The sequence below is a fragment of the Nelumbo lutea genome, chromosome 5 (assembly GCF_056320005.1).
Source record: "Nelumbo lutea isolate HS-2025 chromosome 5, American lotus-T2T, whole genome shotgun sequence".
NCBI classification, from domain to species: Eukaryota; Viridiplantae; Streptophyta; class Magnoliopsida; order Proteales; family Nelumbonaceae; genus Nelumbo; species Nelumbo lutea.
This window is the reverse complement of record NC_142688.1, coordinates 21,532,994-21,556,406: the sequence shown is the minus strand read 5'-3', so window position 1 is coordinate 21,556,406 and position 23,413 is coordinate 21,532,994. Positions and strand designations below refer to the sequence as shown.

Below are 23,413 nucleotides of genomic sequence, written 5' to 3'. Positions count from 1 at the left end.
CTTTGAAAAAAGTAATCAAAAGAATGGTAATTGATAGCTCCCATCGCATGCCCGAAAAGAAAGCAAAGGGCCTTTTTTGTCTATTCTATATTTCCATTTGATGGTTATATGAGATGAGAATGGAACAACCCACAAATCATTTCTCCATAACTGCATCTCCTTTGATTTGGTGCTTAAAGATTGGAATGGTTGGGTACAAGTTGTGGATGATTGGGGCTCGGTGCTGCTTTTCCAGCTATTCTTTCTTCCAACTCTTCTCTTGGTTTTCTAATTTAATTGGTTTGGCAACGGTTGGAGAGCTGCCACAAATTACAGTTATCATTAAGCATTGAGATCCTCTAAACTGTTAAGAGAATAGTTTGAGATCCTTCACAGTATAATCATTAATTTATCATACTATTTGGTCTGAAACAGTGAAGAACAAGAGAAAGGGAGAATAAAGAAAACATCTTGCTTTTCAAAATTGGAATATTTTTAAGCTGCACAGGGTGTATGTTGAAATGGTAAAAAGCCTAAAAATAAGGGCGGCAATTGGTTGGGCCATCATTGTCGTCGTCATCATCATCATTCACCTTAGCCCGACTATATGGGGCCTACCAGGCAAATCTTATTACTTGATCTATCAGGTTTGAGAATGAATGTGCAATCTTTTTCCTAGGCTCCTAGCTGATAGGGTTTTTTGTCCTTCTGGGGTTGAGAAAGGTCGACCCTGACCCAGAATCTGCTAATTCCAACCCCAAATGCCAGGCTTCTCCCTCTCCCCAAGCGCCCCCCCCCCCCACAAAAAAAAAAAAACTCAGCCTTTGATAAGTGCTTTCTTCTCATGTAAACAATGGGTTTAATTTAACCATTAATGTTTCTCTAACGAGTTATTTCATTGCCAGTTAGAAGGTCTACATGTTAAAGGGGAGTCCTGCTTTACCCTTTATTTGATCAATAAACCCTTCGACTAAAGCAAAAGGAAAAGAGAGTTTGCAGGCTGTACAAGGAATTCCATCTCTGGTAATATCCAGATGCTCCATGCTTGGGAGTCGGGAAGCCACATTTGTCTTCTTGGGTGATTTTATCCAAAACGGTGGTTTAGGAGCAAGGTCACATCTTTGATCCTATACCAGAAAGAATCGATAGCCAGACATGATTGTTACAGCATGTTTCTTTAGTTGATATATAGAATTCAATGCCTGGGACCAACCAATAGGTCGATGTGCTCCCACCAAAGAATTAAATCAATTAACAACTACTTAATGGGATCCTTTTAGTTCTAGTTCCCATTGAGGCTATCAGTACTCCATTAACAATGCTATCATGGGGATCTTTAATTATTAAGTATTGACATTTGATCAAGTACCATAAAAGCTGCTGATGCTGCTTTCATCCCTACAGTTAAATTTCTCTGTGTCCCACCCCATCTACACATCTTTCTGCTTCTGCAGGCGCAAGCCTTGGCTAAAACTGGGAACTGCTTATTGGTGATAATTAAAAGGGTTGGTCAATTCCATTCTCTTCTGCAGGCGCAAGCCTTGGCCAAAACTGGGAACTGCTTATTGGTGATAATTAAAAGAGTTGGTCAATTCCATTCTCTTCTGCAATTCTCCGGCCATCTACTTCTTTTCCCCACCAAGGAAGAAGGAATTATAAAGCAGGGAGGCAAGAATATTCAACCCCTTTAGGCTTTAGCTCTTCAACAGGAGAAGACACAACTATAGCATTTTTCAAAGTCTTAATTATTTGCCCACTCGGTTCGCCTTTTGTGAGCAATCATGTTCCACTCACTTGTGCAGACCAAATGTGGGCTTGATGATTCGTTTGGTGAATAGTTCCATGTGGCACCCAGATGATTCATCACTCACTAACCAATAGCAATTCAACTAATATACATTAAAAAACGAGAACACCTTTTGCTTCCCATCGATTAGATTGCTACAAGACATGACGTAAAGCCATGAAATGCTCAGCTTTATATGATGAATATCCTTTTGAAAATTATTCAGAAAAGCACGTCCTTACATGCCAACATTCCTCCAACCATCTGTACCCATGTACTTTCATGGAAGAATTCTAAGCTAAGAAAGTAAGACAAAGGAGAGAGAGAGAGAGCAGTTGTATTTATTAATTTCTACTCATGAGGACAGGTTGGGGTTGGGTATGAATCATTTTAGTCCTCGGATTCCATTCCAATAATTTAGAGCACATTGGTGTGTGAGAACATGCGTTCTAAATCACTTTCAGTGGTTTTTACAAGATTCGAATAAGCGATTTAGAATTGAAGGAGAAAAGAAAAACAGAAAGAAACCGATAACGTGAAGTGGAAAGTGCATAATTCCATTCCACTCAAACAAGGGATTAAATTGGTCCAAGAGGATACGGATTCAGTGATAGTGAATTCATCATTACAGAAAATGAACTGCTGATCAATATAAAGACAGACTCAAACCAATAAGGATATATGAGCATGCAGTTGGTTTCTCTACTCTCTAAAGTCACCAGGAGGAGTCAAGTGGAAATAGAATAGAAATAAAAGATTTCAAATGGAGACAAAAAGAAGTAGTGGCTTATGTTGGTAATTAATTAGTAAGGGAATCAAGTTTTACTGCAACAGCAGTGATATTTCACAGTGCAATGAAAGACAGAAGAAGAAATTAACCCCGAGTCTTATTACTTATTTTCAAAGCACGATCTCCTTAACTTCATTAGTTTTCATTGTTAGATAGAATTAATCCTTGTAGAAAAAGGATTGCATGTATGTTAGTACATGGGTCAAATCGATCTGTGTTGTTGTCTTCTGTAATGAGTTGTTATTCATAAATTCATGATAAATATGGACGAAGCCACTCTCTGTTCATTGCCTTTTCTTTGGCCCCAGCATTAGCATTATAATCAATGGGGTCGGTCCATCTCTGCAGATTTTAGACAAGGAAACCCTTATCATCTACTAGAGTAAATATATTTTTTCTTGGAAGCTTCTCTAATTGTCAAAAGACCCAAAATTATGAGGCTGTGTGTTATCTTACTGATACGGCCATCCGTCCTTAGTTTTTAGGTGCCAAGAAAGCAAATAAAGCAGAAGACAAAAGTCTCTTGGATTTAGAGAGGCAGTCCAAATCATGGTCATCATCAGAATGGGACCATATTTGACAAGCTTAACCCGATCGATAATTGGGTTATTTAGGCTAGCACACAAAACTGATATAGAGTTGAGTGCAATTAATCCAGTTTTTAGGTTTTTAAGTAAATCTGGCTTCAAAGCTAGCCTGGTCTTAAAGTTGGGCCAACCAAGTCAGTCTTCATTTTATGACCAAAGGTCGTACAGGGTAAAACTGTATATATATACACATTGTGTGCTTGTAAAGAGTGTTGACTGCAATTACCCCAAAAAGGAAGAAAAATCAAGAAAAGAGAGGATCTTAGACTCATCTTTCAATGGTTCCTACCTGGATTTCATTATCTTTTGTAACTTATAATCATTGTGATATATATGAACTGTTTTGGTTCTTTTGGGCATGCAGATGACCCAAAAAGGAAGATGATGAAATACCTATTGGGTTGTCTATATTTAAGGGTATGTTATATCATATATGAAGTCTTTAGAGCCTTTTTCGGGTTTCTGTTGCCCTAGATCTAGCTGGAGTGCTGACTCCAAAAGTCAACAAATTTGGATCAATTTATCTATGGTGACCATTTTAAATTCATCTGTGCATATTGCCCCAAGTCCTAACAGTCTATGGAGCCATAGGCATTAGGCAAAAGCTTGGTGAATGCTTTGTGCCCCAAAAGATTGATGTGGGGGTCCATAACTTGTCATGTTTTCCAATATAAAGTAGGCTAAGAATTAGCTGGAGATGCGATCCCAATTGAGTAAAAACCATAAGAAAATGGAGCTGTTTGGGCATATTCCATTTTTGACAAGGGGGCACGCCTCCAATTGTTTATAGGGAATTACAAACAAGGGTTTATATGGCTTTTAAGTATAGGGATAAGGGATTCGCCCTTTGATATGTTCTCAAGTGATTCCCCATAGCAACTAGCATTATCAAGGTTAGTTCTTGTTTTAATTCATAAAGTTAACTTGTGGCTACATGGGTAGATGGTTTCTTGTTTTGGAGTGGTGTCACCCAAGTTTTGAATGAAATTTTGGCCATTCGGGACCCTTGATCCAAATTGAAAATATTCTAATTTTAGATGAAGAAACTGATAAAATTTAATGATTTAAAACATTGAATTGGATCAATCCAGACTTAATGGTCCATCTTATATTGGATTAGGTCAGATTGAATTAATATAAAGTCCATTATAGAAGATAAGAATACAAGTGTCAATAGACCAGGTTTGAGTTGGAGCCAATCTAAATTGAAACCAATTTGAATAAATTGAGCAGTCCGACATTGAAAAGGATTGGTCCAAAGTAGTCTAGAGTATTCATCAGATTGGATTGGACCTGGTCCATCTGTAATGGGTTCATATTGGATTGGATATAATTGAATTGACACCCCCTACTACTTATGTATGAATGTATGTATTATTGATTTTTATTCAACTTTTGTGTGACATTATTGCTGAAATAAACCCACAAGATATTTTTTATATGAAGATATATAATGTCGGTTGATCTATCCAAAACTGAAAATTTGCAAAATTTTCCGACAGTTAGAACCATGGCAATGGCATCATTAGGCTGTGTTTGATTGCAATGCAAATAAATTTGTACTGATGCAAAATTATGACAGTGCAAATGTTTTGAGTGTAAATTCAGACCTATTTTTGTGTCAATTTTATAACTTATTTTATTTAGTTGCAATGCAAATGAAATAAATTAAGACATGAAACAAAATAAAATAAAATCCAAAACAAAATTAAACAGAAATTTGCTTTTTAACATTTGCACTCCATGCATTTATACTAATGCAAATAAAATTATACTTACACCAAACACAGCCTTAAGTTTTCTCAAAATTATATTGCAACTCTGAGAGGAAAACTCATACAAATAAAAGTTTAGGTCAAGCTCCCTTAGTTGCCATATTTCATATGAAAAATAATCAACTTCTGTAATTTCCCCAAAATTCTAGTACAACTCTTGGAAAGATCGAAACTAATGAACCTGTATATAAGGTAAAGTTTGGTCTAGGCTCTATCTTAAATAGGATCAATTAATGATTAAGCCCCTTTGTAGGCTTGTACAGCTCAGCTTGTGTTATTGCAGATCCAGAAGATCATGACCCACCATTACTGAATGGGTCCCACCAAGGAAAATTTTTTTTCTTGGGTATAGATACCCAATAAGTTGTATATAATAGATTCTTCTCTTCTGTTCTGCCCATGCATATACAGTAGAAACACGCATAATTGAGATACTTCACTACGTGGCATACATTACGTGGGCCCTATCTAAAAGTGTAGCTTTATAAGGGTTATAACGACTAATAATTTTTGTGAAATTCCTTGAGAACTTTCCTTCAAACTGCCTTTACCTGTAAACATTGTGATCGAACGTTGTTTGAATAATGTTCCATATGAGACATGCCAAGCAGCTACGGCCTATTGGTAGGGGTAAACAGCAAAGAGCCTAGGGCCAAGGAAGATTAACCCATAAAAACTCCAATTGAGACATGCAACCAGCAGGTAGAAACTATATCGAGTCAAACTAGGAAATAGGGGTGTCAGTTGGACCGGATTTGGTCTAATCCGGTCCAGTCCAATGTGTGTCCATTCTAAATGGACCAGGTCCTATCCAGTCCAATAAACATTTTAGATCATTTTGGACCATCCAATCTGTTTAAATTCGTTTTGATTTAAATTAATTTCAATCCAAACTCAGTCCATTTAACACCTATATTCTTATATTATAATGGACCAGGTCCAATTCAGTCTAATAAATATTTTAGACTGGATGGGTCCAATTCAATATGTCTTGTTGGTCTATCTAAATTGATTTTAAAATAAGAGATTTAATCCAAAACCGGTTCATTGACACCCTTACTGGAAAACAGCGATGAAGATACTGATCAAGTACGGTAATAGTTTGATTCCATCTGCATTCAAGTCATCTTTGGCGGAGAATTGATTCTATCTAAAGTTTGCAAATTCGCTTTCTTTGCTCCATGACAATTCATCACCATTCTCTTCCTTGTGCTTATGCTCTAGCAATGCCTATGTCTCGTACGTCCTAACTAAGCCTACTATTATTCAAGTGTACCAGAGAATTACAGCACGTTATATAGTACTTCTGAAGAGGGATGCATTAGTAAAATGCCTTCTATGTCAGTACACTCGAACATGCATGCATAGAGAAAAATGAAAGAAAAAAAAACCATTTGGAACAACGCTCAACAATGACTGCAAATAATACAAAATTGAGGTGGTGGGTCAAAAGTTAATTCTCAACTCGGTTGAGTCTAATTTTCACTCAGTGGAATTTTGGGCTCTAATCAAAATAGAGCAGAGACCAACTATTTTCTGTAAATGGTATTTATGACATTTTGGTGCTTTTGTTTTTTTTTTTTTTTTTTTGGTAAATTGAGAATTTAGATTTTAGACTTCTTATTTATTGAGTCAATAAAACCAACTTTATCATGAGACTCAGAATTTATTAAAAAAAAGAACATTATAAAATTGGTCAATAAGAATCATTTTTTCATTGACGAACTTCCCCCTTTTATTTCCCAAAAAAACAAATGGGGCCTTAAAAAAACTGAGACACATGAACACCCACTTGTATCAGCAGATAGCAGCCATGTGCAGACTCTATCTTCTAGCTCTAGGTATATTCCCTTTCTCACAGCCTTCTCCTTGTGAAGGGAATTATGCTTAAATGTGTCCTTGTCTAGCTAAAACTAGGCTTCTAAGCAGAGCATATTCGAATCAAATCAGTCTTTTCAATTTGAATTCAATTACAGAGTAGGTGATTCAATTTCGATCGATTAAATATCTGTCGAATATTCAAAACTATCAATCAAAATGAAAATTGATTAAAACATCAAATATTTGATTCGATTTAAATTGGACCAATTACTTTCCTTTGAAACCCTAACATAACTAGATTCATTGAGAGAAGAGGAAGAAGCACCCTGCGACATTGATATTGTCCATGGCATCATGCCCCGTGTCCTCTACAAATAAAACTTACAAGAAATATCCAAGGTCTACAACAAGTCATTGAACAAGAGGAAAAAAAAAAAGGAAAATAGAATAAAAAAATGTAATATATGATTAGGGTGAGGTGGAGAATTGTAAGAAGAGAAAGAAAAATATGTTAAGAGTTATTGTTCCGGAAATGTCAGAGGTGCTAGGATGGATCACCTGAGCATGAGCGCATCACTATTGTTATTTGGGTATAGATGCATCACCTCTTGAAATAACGTAGAAAATATTGAACATGAAAGGCAACTCGCAACTCCAATTAATGGCAACAGATATTGTAAACTTGCAAAAGTTGCAAAGAATAGGAAACACTACAGAAGAGGGAGAGAGAGAGAGAAAGGGTTATCTAACATTGATTGTACTTAAGGTGACATCATTGCGGTAGGTGCCAGTTCAAAATGACGGTTCAGTTCAGGGTTAGAATTTTTAGGCACAAAGTATAATTGAGGTAAGTGTCGGGGGGGGGGGGCATTAGTGTATAGAGTGGGGTGTTTGACATTTTGAATGTTTATAGGTGTACATGGGAATTTATAAAACTGTATTGAGCCTGTCCATAATTTTATGTATTTTTTTCTTTTCTGATAGGCATTTAACAATTATGTATTTAAATTAAGAGTTCAGATTTGCGCCCCACAAGGGGGCGCCCCACAGCACATCCCTGCCATGTATCGAATCAACATGAATTCGTATTTGATTCGATAAACTAATTAGTATGATATAAAATTTTATCAAACCATCTAAATTCAATTTCATTATAATCTAAAGTTGAAAAGGAAATGGATAGCCCAATTTCCTTAGAAATCAAAAGCTATTTAAAGACCAATTCAATCTTCTTCTGATAGTCGTAGACACAAAGTGTAAGGAAAGTTGAGATCATCAACTAGTTCAAGCTCGTTTAGCGGAAGAGCTCTCTTGTGAATTGAAAGTTCCGCTGATGATTATGCAGTCTAGTAATAGTTTTCTATTTTTTAGCAACCATTTTCTTTTTTTTTTTTTCTCTCTGGCATAGAGCAGCCATGTCCGATTGGAAAGAAAATACACAATTAAATTTTAGAATCATAGAGCAAATAGAATTATTTTTAGTAAGTTCTATTTATTGAGCCTCCAAGGGAGTCACGAACCATGAGGAGTGGTTAAAATTCTCGGAGCTCGCACATGGGACTAAGGTACGAGAGATGGACATCACTTATAACTCAAAAGCTTAAACTATAGGGTTATGGCGAGACCTGATTATGGGTCGGACCTAGTCAAATTTGAATTAGACTTTGCCTCTATAATAATAAAATATGTTCAAGCCCAAGCCCAGCCCAACCATTAGGCCTAGATCTTGAACCCGAGCCCAGCTCAACCATCAGACCTAAATCTTGAAGCCGAGTTCAAAGACCAATCAAGAAATTGGGAAAGAAAACTTTCTTTTATTTAACAATAAAAGTGATTTATTTATATTAAATGGCCTCAAAAAGAAGAGTTAGGCTTGGGTCAGGATTTTTTTCGAAAGCCTAAGCACGGCCCCAAAATATCAGGCTTAGTGTTTTGGTCAGAGCCCGAGCTCGAACCCACAAGCCTACAATCTTTATGGGCCACTCTTGTATATAAATGCCTTGCACTTCTTGTGTTTTACCAATGTGGAACTCTTTCACTCCTCATAATTCATGTGCATTCTAACACCATCCTTAATTAGTAACAATAATTATTATTTATAATACTTATTTTTATTAACATGATGAATACAAATATCAAACATGCCTATTTTCTATATTTTTTGTATATTAATTTATGTATAACATTACGAATTGACTCATTTTTATTCAAATGGTTGAAACTTGAACCTCTGGTTCACCACCCTAACAAAAAAGCCATTCTATTTCCATGCATGTTGATTTTTAAAACATTGATCACCGAATGTGAACAAATATTATAATTTTTCTAATATCATCTCATTAAGATACCCATTTTATCTAGTCCTAAAGGACTTTGTGATTGATTATGCAGTCATGGTCAAGAATATGTATATTCCATTTGTCTGATATGAAAAAGAAATGGTATACTAAATAGCTATTACTTCTTTCCCCATTGAAAAGTACAGAAAATTCATCACAAAAAATGAAAATTAGAGAAGTAATATTATTACATATAATTGGATTAAAATAAGGTAAAGTGATGCATTCTTTTTCAAATCTGGTATTTCTTATTTATTTTTTATTTTCTAGGAGGATGGATAGCTTATTAAACATGGATGTAACGTTTGGTCACCTCTTATAGGTGAGCCAGAATTTGATATGAATTGAGAGCAAATGAAGTGAAGCCTGAAACAAAGGTGAGCCAGAATTTCCACTCTTTGCATTCACACTCCCACAAAGCCTTATTAATAAATCCTGAAGCAGTGAAATTTACATATTAAATAGTTTAAGTTGGTTTTTGTTTTGTAGATAATGTGGTTGGTGGTGAAAGTGATGACTTCTAGGGTTAAGATTTCATCATCCACTTTTAGAAAGAAAAATTCAGTATGCACAATGATCTCACCTTTAATCTAGCTCTAGATATATTAGAAGTAAAATAAAATGAGAACATTATGAAATTTTAAAGCATCATAATTCTAGTATTTTGAATGGGATAAGCTTACTGAGAGAAAGATGAGAAAAGAACTAAATTGTAGGTTCCACAATAGATTGTTTTTTTTTCAAGCTATCACTTACTCAAATATCACATATTCATCTCTTAAATGGTTAAGTAATTTTCTGTTTGTGAGAAATTGTCAAAATATTATGGGATAAAATCATTCATTGTAATAATTGCATTTAATGGATAAAAAAGATCAAAATAACACTTACATAGGAAACACTTATGATTAAAAGATTATGGGTAAATGACTAACCAAAAAACTAACGAAACTTTAATGCTAGACTTTGGGAGAGAAAAAAAGAAAAAAGAAAAGGTGCAAAATACCGTATTTTTTGTATCGGAAGTATGAAAACATGGCTGAAGGATTCCTAAGTGAAAAATTTTCCATCCATATTACACCCAAACTACTGGAGCTCGAGTTTAATATCATCTAGATTATTAGAACAACTTCAAGCTTCTTATTATTATACTTAAAAGGCTTGACCATGATATTACAAAGACATTATATCTGAAAAATATATAACCAATCAACCGAAATTATAAACGTGTTAACCAATCATATGGTATTTATCAAAATTTACGGGTGAACTTTGATTCGTCAAAACTCTTCCGACAACATATCTGTATGGCATCATAGATTTTCCCATACTTAAAGTTCGAAGTGCCCCTACTGCTTCGTTGGTATTTCTACGCTTAAGCCTATGCTTAGTATTCTCTTGATCATTCTTCTGGCTATGACATTGATAGGGCTCACGGGGTTAATCGGAGGTTGAATTTATTTCGCTTTCAGCCAATTCCGTCGAATTCAAATGAGAGAATACTCCTTGGGAATTTACTTACATATTTGCTCTCAAGTTGTACTGTATCATGGGTAACTGGTCCAACCACTCGCTCAATCTTACTCACCCGTGATTTCACAAGAATTCGTGAAAAAAAAAAAGCTATTAATTACAAAATAGTGTAGAAAACTAGTATAAGGACTGCTCTCAAGTTTTCTTTTTATAACGAAACTCTAAAGTTGTCTTGTGATTGAAAAATGTTGTGAATACAGAAACAATGAATTAAAATTGTCATTATTTTTGTAATATATAACAAAATGTGAGATACTGAAAAATTGTCAAACCCGATTGGGTCAACCAAAACCCCTTCGAATTTCAATGAGTTAATGGCTGAACCGGACGGATTAGTAGGTCAATGCTTTACCGAGTTTTCAAATATTTGAAACCGGCCCGAAGCTCCAGAAACATGCAAAAGGAGGGGTAGTAGTAGTACCGAAGTACCACCGAGGCCGGCTGAGCCAGGTTTCTGTGCCTCAGCACAATACTTGGCCCTTTGAGCGGGCCCATCAGTTTATGGGTCCCAATGCTCTAGGAACGGGACACGTGGTAAATTATTTTGGTGGGCCTAGGCCATACTATTAGTCCTACATTACAATACTCCTACGGTCCTACAGAGCCTTGATCGTAATCAATCTTCAGTTTTTCACCTTTATTATTATTATTATTATTATTATTATTATTATTATATTTTGTTTTTTATCGTTATGAAATGAAGAGAAGACTAGTGAGGAGAAAAAAATCATCACCGTTGGCTCATTGAAGATCCTTATTTGACTTTTTCCTCTCTGTACTATTTGCCTATCAAATCAAAGACGGAAGATTTTTCAAGTAAAGGCAGGGTGGAGCATTGGAACGCCAACGGGTGGGAGGTTCAGTCAGAGCTAGGCCCTAACAGTTTTTACAACCTTTCATCGGGAATATTTTCGTACTTCTGTATTTTATTTCGTGGAAAGATATTCCCAATGCAAGAATATGATGACTGTTCGAATGAACTTTTCTCTGAATTAATTCGGTTCCATTTATTTCAGCTCCGTCCGCGTCGGGACTCTCGTCATAGTACACGTGGTGTCGAGGGCGTTGAAAAGGAACCAAGGCGCATGGTAACAATGATTGGTACGACCAAATGCCTCGCTTCCCCAAACAAACCCTTTGATGAGGATAAGAATATGAGATGACCCCCAACCTCTCCTCCTCCTCCTCCTCCTCCGCACGAGTGGTTAGGTTTGCAAAACCAAACCACCTCAATACACGTGCCACTTCTTCCACCATCCATTTTGTAACGACGCAATCAAGCGTCGGTACAAATGAGTTGTGTATACAATTTTGTATCGAGTGGGAGTGGGAAAAGGTTTCGGCGTTTGGCTCACATGGGAAGGCCAATAATTTCAGTGAGCGTGGAGGGCATAAGACAAAAGCCCACACGCGTTTACGAAGACAAAAAGGAATTTAGAGGGACAAAATTCAGAGTACAGCGCAAGGACTCGAGGACTTTGGAGTAATAAATCAAACCGCCAATTATAAAAAGGACGCTCGAGCAGACCCGATGCACGGTCTACAGTCTCCTAACAGTACACACGTGTAATGCTGTGGCCGATCATTCAGTGGGTCCCACGTGCCGATGCCCATTTATCATTACCCCTCCCCGGCTTCGCTTCCCTCTTGGCCTCATCTTCTTCTTCTTCTAAGGGGGAAAAGCCGGTTTGACCGGATATGGAATATTGTTTAACCATTGGGGTTGGAAAGATCTTTTCTGTTTCCATCATCAAAACTGTGAGCCATCTTTTTTGACTGGAAATCAAATGGAGGTGGGGTCTACCGCAGCAGTTCTTCATGATGAAAGAAGGCGATCAGCGTGGATCTTTTGATCATAAGCTAGATTTCACCGCAATTATGATGTTGATTTGAAGGGCCTATGACCAACAGATCGTTGGACCCACAGTTTGATATTTTCTGGTATTATTACAATTTAAAGTCCCACATTCTTTTAAATTTGATTATCAGAGATCAGCAGATTAATGGAATTTTAATTTTCAAAAGGGCATTTTGAACATTTTAAGATATGTCTTCAGTTACAAACAGCCTTGAAAGAAAGCTGCTTGCCATCAATTCAAAACGTTTTAGATAGAAACAATAATAATAATGATACCAAACACAAACACAACCTTTTAAGGTATGGTAAGGACATAAATGAAAAGATGAAAAAGTCATGGGGTCAGATCATACCAACAACGAGCAACAGATCTGTGGGTGTTTGACGCCAGTGCATTTTACATGCGTTTCATTTATGTTGATGTGTCATGTATGTTACATTAGCAAATAAATGGAATCGACAAGAAAATCCTATTCGGCAATCCTGTTTTTCAAAAAAAGAAAAAATTATTGTAATGATTAATTTTAGAATTCAGGAAAAGGCGGATTTTTTGAAACATCAAATTGATGTTCCTTGAATCACCCTGATGACACAGTATATTGAAATTTTAATGTCTTTATAAATATATTATAATATTAGATTAAGTCACTTTAAACACCCAATGAACATGTATCCCGATTTTTTTGTATTTTTCAAAAATTAAGTAAAAAGAAACACTTATAAATCAGAGTTTGTTTATAAAACCGTACACTTGTAAAACACACCGGTGCCAAACACCCACAGAAATTTAAGGTAGTGTAGAGGAATCAAGTCAACCGAATTTCAAGTTGAATTCCTTACCCAATGTGTAGACAGGCAAGGAATCGTTTCTTAGCTCTACTCAGTCTTATATTTTCCATCTCTTTACATCGTCTTAAATGACGAAAACATCCCTGAGTTAATATTCCTTTAGGCTTTTTCTTAAAAGAAAAAAAAGAATCTCAATTAACATGAGAAATATCTTATATTCCTTACCCCCACAGATCCGTTAAAGAATTTCAACCTTCAAGAATAATACCTTACAGATATTTTAAAATCAAGAAGTTCCTCAACTGATAGTCTTTTGAGTTGCTGGCTTAAATTATAGAAAAAAAGGAAGAAAAATAGTAATAATTAAAAAGGAAAGAAAAAATAAAATTAAAAAAATGAAGTCGAATGCATTCATCCATATTTAAGTATATAAATATTAAATAAATAATATAAGGTTCAACTATGATACCCAAAAAAAAAAACCTTGTAACCAATCGTTTGATTTTTTTTATCAAATTCACAGGGACATTGATTGGTCAAAACCCTTCTGGTATCATGTCTTTATGGTTAGACTCAATCGACTTAATCCTAAGTTTAAAAAATGGGAACATTAAAAATAAATAAATAAATAAAAGAAAGCGAACAAATCTAACCCCACCCAACTTGCCTCCTAGTTAGACCCCTAGAGTATAAAGGGTATAAAAAGTTTAAAATAATGGATGGTCCTCACCACAAAAGGGAAGAAGGATAAGAGAAATGTTTTATGTGAAAGAGAAATTTTATTACCTAACAAAAGGTTCTCTTCTTGGAAAATCAATTGTTGAGGAAGCTACATAGAAATGGTTGTCTGAATGGCAAAATTACTTTTGGAATAGGAATTTTCTTTGAATTATCAAAAACGTCCTTGAAGTTAATTTTCCATGAAAGATGAAATAAATCTGTCCAATTATCAAACTTCTTCAGTTGTAGCATGAACCAAAGAAGACTCTATGACTATACTCTGCTTAAACTGAAATGTTGTATAAAAGGGGAAGACTTACGGTCATAACTAGCTAGCTTCAATTGAAATGCATCAAGGTTATGTTTGGTTTGAAGGAAAAGGTAAGGAAAGGAAGAGAAATGTGAAGAAACCTTTACAAAGCTTTATAGGTTTTCCTACTTTTTCCTTCAAGCCAAATACAGCGTAGAGAGGCAATATCTTCCTTATCTAAGTCAACATAACACCAACTAAAAACTATTCATTATTATTATTATTATTGTTTTTTGCACAAAGTTGATTACCTGTGGAATATAGTCACACTGTCAGTTTTAATCATTTAAAACGTACTTTTATTTATTTACTTTCTTTCTTCTATTCTCCTCTTGTTTTCTAATTCTTTGAATTCTTTCTTCTCTCTTACCTTTCCTTGACTACTGCACAAAAGGTGGAGTTTCTCATTTATTTCTCAATGTCTTCAACACTTTGCTGTCCCGTAGTGATTGAAACTTGAAAGGACAGAACCATTTGGACTAGTTCTCCCAATTCTTTAATCGATTCAATGGCAATAGACTTTAGTTATTAGAATGTCTTTTATAACTTGTGCAATTAAGGATGGTTTGTGATTTCCCTTTTTCTCAATAAAACATATAGGGGATTAACAAGAAAAAGTAGTGAAAACAGAGGATTTCAACTTGGTGAGTTGAAAATTGCCAATTGTTAGTTTGGTAGAGTATGTGGGTATTGCTTCTGTAGACCTGGCGTGATATCCATCTTGTATTCTTGTCTTTACCTCCATAATGGATATTAGTTAAGTGGTTTGATGGTGCCACGTAACAGTCAGTGTTTCCTCAAAAGGGCTTAATTTCTATTGCTCTTCATAGAAAAAGTAGAGAAGATTGAAACGAAGAGGAAAAAAAATAAGAAGAAATAAAAGAATGGGCACTAGTTAAATGTTTTGATGCTGCCACAAAGTTGTCAGCGTTTCCTCAAGAGGGCTAAGAAAAAGAAAAGAGGAGAGAAACAAAGAGGGGAAAAAAATAAAGTATAGAAGAAATAACAGAATGGGTGCTAATTAAATATTTTGATGTTGCCACAAAGTGGTCAGTATTTCCTCATGAGGGCTTAATTTCTATTCCTATTCATAGAAAATGAAGAGAATTGAGAAACAGAATGGGTACTAGTTAAATGGTTTGATGTTGCCACAAAGCAGTCAGTGTTTCCTCAAGAGGGCTTAATTTCTATTCCTCTTCATAGAAAAAGAAGAGAAGAGAAACAAAGAGGAAAAAAATAAAAAACATAAAGGAAATAATAGAAGTACTCCATACAAAATACTTCTAAACATATCGGCACTGATTAAAAAAGTTAAAAAAAAAAAAACCTGAAAAACTGAAAACAAGAGAAGAGAAGAGAGTTACTGAATTAGTACAGTGTGGAGTTTGTAGTTTCTAGGGTTCCAACGGAATTATAAGGGTAATTTGTAAATTCAACCTCAGTGGTCAGTTTCTGTCGTTTCCCAGGGGCAAAACAATCAAAAAGTAAGGCTTTTAAAAGCAGCTTACTCACTTGAAATCTTTCATTACATTTTTGTCCTCCGAAACAACCTGTTCAAGTCTTCAAGTGACTCTTTAAAAGTCCCTTTCCAAGGGAGAGCTTCACTCCAATAATAGCTCTAACCTCTTTTCATAGAAAAACTAAGCCAGATATAACACACAGAAAGAGAGAAGGAGAACGAGGAGAGTAGAAATTTCTGCGTCTCCATGGCTGCTGAAATAGAGCTTCTTCTCCTGCTCTCTCCATCAATTTTAGCTCTTTTTCTCGTATGGCTCCTCATCAAAAGGAAGGAAAGAACACTAAAGCTTCCACCTGGAAACATGGGTTGGCCTTTTCTCGGTGAAACGATCGGTTATTTGAAGCCTTATTCAGCTACTTCCGTAGGAGAATTCATGGAGCAACACATATCGAGGTAATCTCTGCAACCCAGAATGAAAAATAAATAAATAAGCACAACCCAAGTTCTGGGTTCATTTGAGGACTCATATTCCATGTAAATTTATAGGTATGGAAAGATCTACAAGTCCAACTTGTTTGGTGAGCCAACCATAGTTTCTGCAGATGCGGGACTAAATCGATTTATATTACAGAACGAGGGGCGCTTGTTTGAATGCAGTTATCCAAGGAGTATCGGTGGGATTCTTGGGAAATGGTCGATGTTGGTCTTGGTTGGAGACATGCACAGAGACATGAGGATGATCTCTCTCAACTTCATGAGCAATGTGAGGCTTCGAACTCATCTCCTGCCGGAAGTCGAGAGGCATACCTTGCTGGTTCTAAGGTCTTGGAAAGAAAATTCAACACTTTCAGCTCAAGATGAAGCAAAGAAGGCATGTTTAAATCTTAAAAAAAATATACATAGAAACCATTAGTTTCAGTTTTTTCCACCTTTTGATTTTGATATGTTCCAAAGATGGACAAGAAAAGCTAATCCTTCGGGAAAAAATATTTTTACAGTTCACTTTCAATTTGATGGCGAAACATATCATGAGCATGGATCCCGGAAAGCTCGAGACCGAGCAGCTGAAGAAAGAGTACATTACGTTCATGAAAGGAGTGGTCTCGGCGCCGTTGAATTTGCCTGGAACAGCATATTGGAAGGCCTTACGGGTACAAATTAATGCTTTATTTTCACATGAAATAAAGAAACGAACGAAACCCATCTGATTGCAGGTGTGCTCTCGACGAGTAATTGCTGATTTTTGTAGTCTAATGAATCTCTTTCTTTATTTCTTCTCTGGATTTTGTTTCAATAAAACAGTCGAGGTCGACGATCCTGAAAGTAATCGAGCGAAAAATGGAAGAGAGGATCCGGCACATGAGATACGAATGCGAGAGAAGGGAAGAAGATGATCTCCTCGGGTGGGTATTGAAGCATTCAAACCTTTCGACGGAGCAAATTCTGGATTTGATACTGAGTTTGCTCTTTGCCGGCCATGAAACTTCGTCAGTAGCCATAGCTTTAGCCATTTACTTCTTGCAAGACTGTCCAAAAGCACTTCAGCAGTTGAGGGTAAGAGATCGAATAAATGATGCTTTGTCCTATACAGAATTTAAGAACTCACCAGAATAGATGTTATCCATTTATTGATTTATTTATTCATCTGTTTCCTTTTTTCGCTTTTCAGGAAGAGCATCTTAAAATTGCCCGAGCCAAGAAACAAGCTGGAGAGTCTCAGATGAATTGGGATGACTACAAGAAAATGGAATTCACCCATTGCGTAAGTAAATTCTTACTCTCTTGCTGTATTTATGAGAGGGAGAATGATGTGAGAGAGAGGGAGAGAAGTTGCTAACTGATGTTATATATGTTCTTTTATGTAGGTCATTAGTGAGACACTTCGTCTCGGCAACGTCGTTAGATTTGTACACAGGAAGGCTATCAAAGACGTCCGGTATAAAGGTGAGACAAGGAAAGCAAGAAATTAATGATGTCTTCTTATCGCCGGTGAAATTGCCGGAATCTGACTCACCTTTTCATTTCTGTAAATTGTGCCTTGAAAGGTTATGATATCCCAAGTGGGTGGAAAGTTCTTCCGGTGTTTGCAGCGGTCCATTTGGATCCATCCACCTATGATCACCCTCAACATTTCAACCCCTGGAGATGGCAGCAGGTCAGCCCCCGTTTGAAAATTTGAGGCATAACGTTCACTTATTTATTGTGCTCCCTTTCTTAAGCCGGTTCAGAGCTTTGCTTGTCCATAGCTATTAAACAGGGCACCGGGCCCAGTAAACGGTTCAGTGGTTCACCTCAAAGCCAGCTCCTTTTTCTATCTCCAAACTGGCTTTGAGCCGCCAAACCATCGGATGAACCGTTGACTTGGGCAGACAGGGCCAAATCAGCTGCGATTGACCTTACTCAGATTGACCCATTGGTTGAACCGATGAAATAAGATCATTTAGCTCGGTTTTAGAAAAATAGACTGTGTTTGGGATAGAGCGATGCAGCAATTCTTCTTCTTGTTTGCCTTACAAATCTTCTTAAGCCACGCATAAGTGGAGGTGGGTCCCGCGCATCGCAGTGGATGTGTGGTGTGAGATGAATTATAGGACATACCAAGAGCAAAAACGATTTTGTAGAAAATCAGATGCTCCCATATCAGTTATGTGGTGTTGCTTATCTGCTGTACAGAATGGATGGAACGTGTGGCCCACTAACCAACGTATCTGGACCGTTCAGTGGATGGACCACATTTAGGATAGGGAGATCTTCTAGAAAAGTAGAAATCAAGCCAAGTAATAGACGTTTGGCATGGGGGTCGGGTCGGGGATGAAGTCAGCCATTCAAAAACTGTGATCCACCACAGCAGAACTGGATCTCATAACTCGCTTTTGTGTTACATGTGCTGTAAGGATGTAGGGCCCATTGGGAAGTGATTAACTTGTATCACACAACTCCTCTTTTTTTTCTTTTTCTTTTTTCTTTTTTGTTTTTAATTAATAATTAATTTTCCGACTGCCCCTATACTGTGGGGCCATGGAGATTTTGAGAGTCACATGCACGTGCATGCGTGCAATACATACCTAGAAATTAAATACTATAGACCCGATTTTCCCAAGAAAACGAGGGAAAGTTGAGAGAAAAGAAAGCAAAAAGGAAATGACAAATCTATGTAAGGTGAGCATGTGAGGCCCACCATCTAAAGTAGAAATCACCATCCGTTTTCCCTTTCATAACTTTCCCTTTCTCCCTCTCTATCTCACTCGGTTAGTGGGCCTTTGGGCTTATTAAAATCTTAAATAATCAGTGCTTACTGGTATGTACTATGTAGCATCTCTTGGTGACCATTCTTAGCCCGACCAACCGGCCTACCCACTGGGGCCCAATTACAACGTTTCGAATTCGAACTGGTTTAGGCCTGAAATGGACATCTCAAGCTGAGGTCAAGCGAACCCCAAATCCCCAATAGCTAGATTATATTCGATTTCATTGCTTACTTATCTTTCCTTGTTGGTGCAGAACATTAGTAGCAGTAGTAGTAGCAACAGCAGCAGCAATAGTAGCAGCACGGGTGCTAATTCGAATGCGACGATGAGCATCAACTTTATGCCATTTGGGGGTGGACCACGACTGTGCGCCGGCTCCGAACTTGCCAAGCTGGAGATGGCCGTGTTCATGCATCACCTGGTCCTGAATTACCAGTGGGAGTTAGCCGAATCAGATCATGCACTGGCCTTCCCATTCGTCGACTTCCCCAAAGGCCTACCCATCAAGGTCCACAAAATCCAGCACCACCACACCACAACCTCATATGACAGCAACATTCATTTAACTCTCAACTCTCTCAGCCTCCCATGTTGAATTTGGATACCAAAGACAAACCGAGACGGAATCCTTTTCATTTCATTTGTGTAAAGATATATAAAGAAATGAAAGCCCAAGCCCAAGCCCATGAAACTACATCTGTGTTCTTCGAGTTTTCCAAAGGCTGGTGGAATTTCAAATTTGTTGACCTTTTACCCTCACATGGACAGTGAGTGCAGACATAAAGAGGCCAAGTACAAACTGCAAATACGTTAGGACCACGTATGTTCGTCTCTCCTTGTAATCATATCCGTTCTCCTTCAAGCTTTCCTCCATAATGGGCCTGGGCCTAATTATCCGTTTTGTGTGACAGGAACTAGTGTTTTGTTTGTATTCATGTGATTTTCCGTTTTTGCCCATCAGTGATACGTAACTTTCCGACTTTAGTATATGTGTAATAACAGGGTGTTTCCTCTATGGCTCTATCTGACTATCCAACTGGTTAAATACCAACGTCACGAGCAAATTGGAAATTAAAGCTTGTTTTGTCTTTTGGGAGTTCCGTGTGTTTGGCTTTTGTATGCCGTAAGCTTGTCGTCTTTATAGGATGTGGGCTGCAACTTTGGCTATGACCCAGTTGTGGCTACTGGCTAGGCTACGACTGGCCAATAAGAATTATTTAGCCATTTTGCCAAACTTCAAATTTATAGTGTGGGAGAATCGGTGACGTGGCCTAAATTGTTTGGGTAGTTCACGGTTGTAACATTTGAAGAATTGGCTACTTCCAACGAAACAAAACATCAAATATTTTTAGAACAAGGAATGGTTCGAATCACTCCATTCCATAGCCCGCCCAATAAGCATTAGAGCCCGTTTGGGAGGGCTGGAGCGCAGTGGCTTCTGGTTTTCCAAAGGTGGACTCTTAACGGCCAAACAGACAGCCTATAAGGTATTTTTGGTGAAAATTTCAGAGTCCAGACTCCAGATGGACAGTCGGTCAATAATTTGAAGGGCTGTCCCCTTCAGCCTCTTTCAAAGTAAATCCTTAACTCAGCCCTCCCAAACGACACCCAAGTGGAAGTCCAAATCTATTCAATCAGACCGCGGAACTGGATTAGGGCGAAACAATTTTGGAGTGCAACATCAGTATGGAGTATGGACACGTATAACTGCCTGTCCTACTTCTCCGTTGTTTTTCTCTTTTTTTTTTCCAGCAAATATTTGTCTCACTTAAATGTGAGAGACACTGAGAGTGAGAGCCCCTTCTTATCCATTCTGATTGATTGGACTATTGGAGTGGCGTCAGAGGGAGGGATAGTCGTCCCCATTCAAAGTTTGGTTAAGTGGGATTCTCTAATCAACCTTCAAACGCGGAAACTCATGTGAGAGGTCACTCTCGTTAAATCCAGTCCCAGTCAGGATCTCTTACAGTTCGACAAATCAAAGCCTAAGTAGAGGAGATCCGGACTGCACTGAACTGATGCGTTTCATCTTAAATTCAATGCATTTGTTAAAGAGATTGACAGAACGCTAGGGTGCTCGAGGAAGTAGACCTGGGGCTGGGCTGGGGCTGGGAGGGTCAATATCGCTTACCGATCCAACATGTGTGTCTGGGGTCGCCTCCTTTGTTAGGTTTCATTTCGCTGTCCGGACTCTGGCCGAACTTTGATTTAATAGATACGATACTTACTTTTCAATGGCGAAGGCTGAAAGTGTTGATTCGTGTAATGTTTTGGCGGGGAGATGATGAGGGACGGCCGTGTCTGACCCTGTGGCCTCAGAATGTGCACGTACATTGGGGAATAGGGGTGGGGGAGCAAGGGCCCTTGGCCAATGGATTCTTCCGATAAGAAGGGCCCTGACCCCTGATTAATGGCTGAATCCTTTCGACTTGGTAATAGCTTTTCTGATGCGGCCCCCCGACCGAGACATTTGCGATTTTGTGTGGTGGAAGAGTTCGGCTTCTGTCAGGGCAAGTCAATACTGGCAACGTTCCAGCACCACCTTGCAACCTTACATTGGGAATATCTCTCCATTACATTTTTGAAAGAGTATAAAACCTTACATTTTATATTATTTTATATGTATTTGTTTTGTATATATTTATATTTGTACTTTATGGTTTGGAAGGAATATAAATATAAATATGTACAATACAAATGCATACAAAATAATACAAAACACATAGTTTTGCATTCTACATATTTGCATTTATACTCCTTTCAAATTGAGTCACAAGTACCGGGAATTATATGTGTAAATCGGGTTGTATCGGGTCGTGTTGGCCAATGGGTTGGATCGGGCCGTGTTTTCTTCCCCTATAATACTTTGAGGGGTTGGCCCGAGCTCGTGGGAGCCCGTGCCGAGCCGGTCCATGCCATGGCTTGGGCTGGGCAGGCTGTAGGTTGTGTAATGGACCTGACCCGTGTTAGGCTAGGCTATGGGTCAGGCCTTGGACCTAGGCCAAACCAAGTCAAACTATTTTTTTTTTTTTGCTAAAATATTCCACTTTCCTTAATTCAATAATTCTTTTGAGCTTTGGGAACAAATTGGAAAAAATAAAATTAAAAATAAAAAAAAATCTAACAAAAAAATACTTAAATACTTAATAAAATACAAAATTGACAACAAATTGGAAAAATAGGAATTTTATTTCTTGAATTTGAATAATACAATGGATGAGTGAAATATAGAAAATGGAATAAAATATAAAAATACAATACAATTATAAATTAAAAATAAAAAATTACATAATTGAAAAAAAAAGAACTTATATAAATAAAATTGAAAAAAAAAACAATCATTTTAAAAATTGAAAAAAGTTATAATAATTAAAATAATAAAATATTGAGTATACAAAAGAATAAAAATTTGACCTCATCATTTTTCTTCAATGATGATACACATCTAATCACCTCCTTAATTATCATCATTTGCTTCAGGTGATGATCCAAATCCGATCCGATTTTAATCAAATCCGAAAAACCATGATCCAAATTCGACCAAATACCGATCCATTTGCACCCCTAGGCAAACCCCTTACCAGACTCTTTCATACATTCTATAGAACTTGCCATGTTTTCTTTTCATGACAAAATTTCTTCCACCACCTACAATCCTTTACACACAATACTTATATCTGTCACCTCTTTTTTACTTTATGTCTCTTCCTCCCAGTCGTCTAACTGGCCCACTCATATATTGATTAAAGATGAATCTTATCAATCACTCCTTATATTTCTTTTCTTTCTTTTTATTTTTCAACTTTACATGAATCATGAAAACTTGAAAAACCTAATTCAACGAGAGAACTGGCCCACTCACACATCTTCTTGAAACCCCTCCTTTCCAATTCATTTCACATCTATCTCTTCCCATGTTCCAAACGATATGTTAATGAGTGTGCAATTTCTGTTCCATTTCTCAATTCAATTCATTACACGTCTTCTTGTCCCCTCCCATGCATAATTCAATTTTATCGCATGCCCCAAGGGTATCTTTAAAATGTTCTTATGCCAATTAAACAAATGTTTTACTCAAAGAAACATTTCTTTAAGATTGTTTTGCTTACAATGTTCACCTTAGTTTTCAAATCAAAGTATTAAAATATAGGCTATGTTTGATTTGAGGGAAAAAGTAGGGAAAGATAAAGAAACTTATACAAGTTTTATAAAAGTTTCCCCACTTTTTTCTTCTTTTTCCCTACTTTTTCCTTGAAACCAAACACAGCCATAGTTTCTATAGAGTAAGGATTAGTTAAACGCAATTCAGCAGGCGGTGGAATCAATAATGAGGTTCCATGCTAGTAAAAAATTCATGGATCCCATTATAAATGGTGCATATCCTGGCTGCACATATCTTTATTATTTGTCCTCTGAACA

At 37.1% G+C, this 23,413-nt stretch overlaps 1 protein-coding gene across 1 annotated transcript; it reads left to right on the top strand.

Annotated features, from left to right (window-relative positions):
- Positions 1 to 15,810: 15,810 nt before the first annotated feature.
- On the top strand, positions 15,811 to 20,009 carry DWF4 (Cytochrome P450 superfamily protein). Its single transcript, XM_088942844.1, has 8 exons — positions 15,811 to 16,199; positions 16,293 to 16,617; positions 16,745 to 16,897; positions 17,049 to 17,300; positions 17,416 to 17,508; positions 17,612 to 17,690; positions 17,792 to 17,901; positions 19,248 to 20,009. Exons 1-8 carry the CDS (start codon positions 15,994 to 15,996, stop codon positions 19,587 to 19,589), a joined length of 1,560 nt encoding a protein of 519 aa, XP_088798970.1. The 5' UTR covers positions 15,811 to 15,993; the 3' UTR covers positions 19,590 to 20,009.
- Positions 20,010 to 23,413: the final 3,404 nt, after the last annotated feature.

Excerpts from the sequence above, each read along its gene's own strand:
- DWF4 (XM_088942844.1), top strand. The coding sequence starts at position 15,994 with ATGGCTGCTGAAATAGAGCTTCTTCTCCTGCTCTCTCCATCAATTTTA. Across the intron at positions 16,618-16,744 it reads CTCAAGATGAAGCAAAGAAG|TTCACTTTCAATTTGATGGC; the intron begins GCATGTTTAAAT and ends ATATTTTTACAG. Across the intron at positions 17,902-19,247 it reads ACCCCTGGAGATGGCAGCAG|AACATTAGTAGCAGTAGTAG; the intron begins GTCAGCCCCCGT and ends TTGTTGGTGCAG.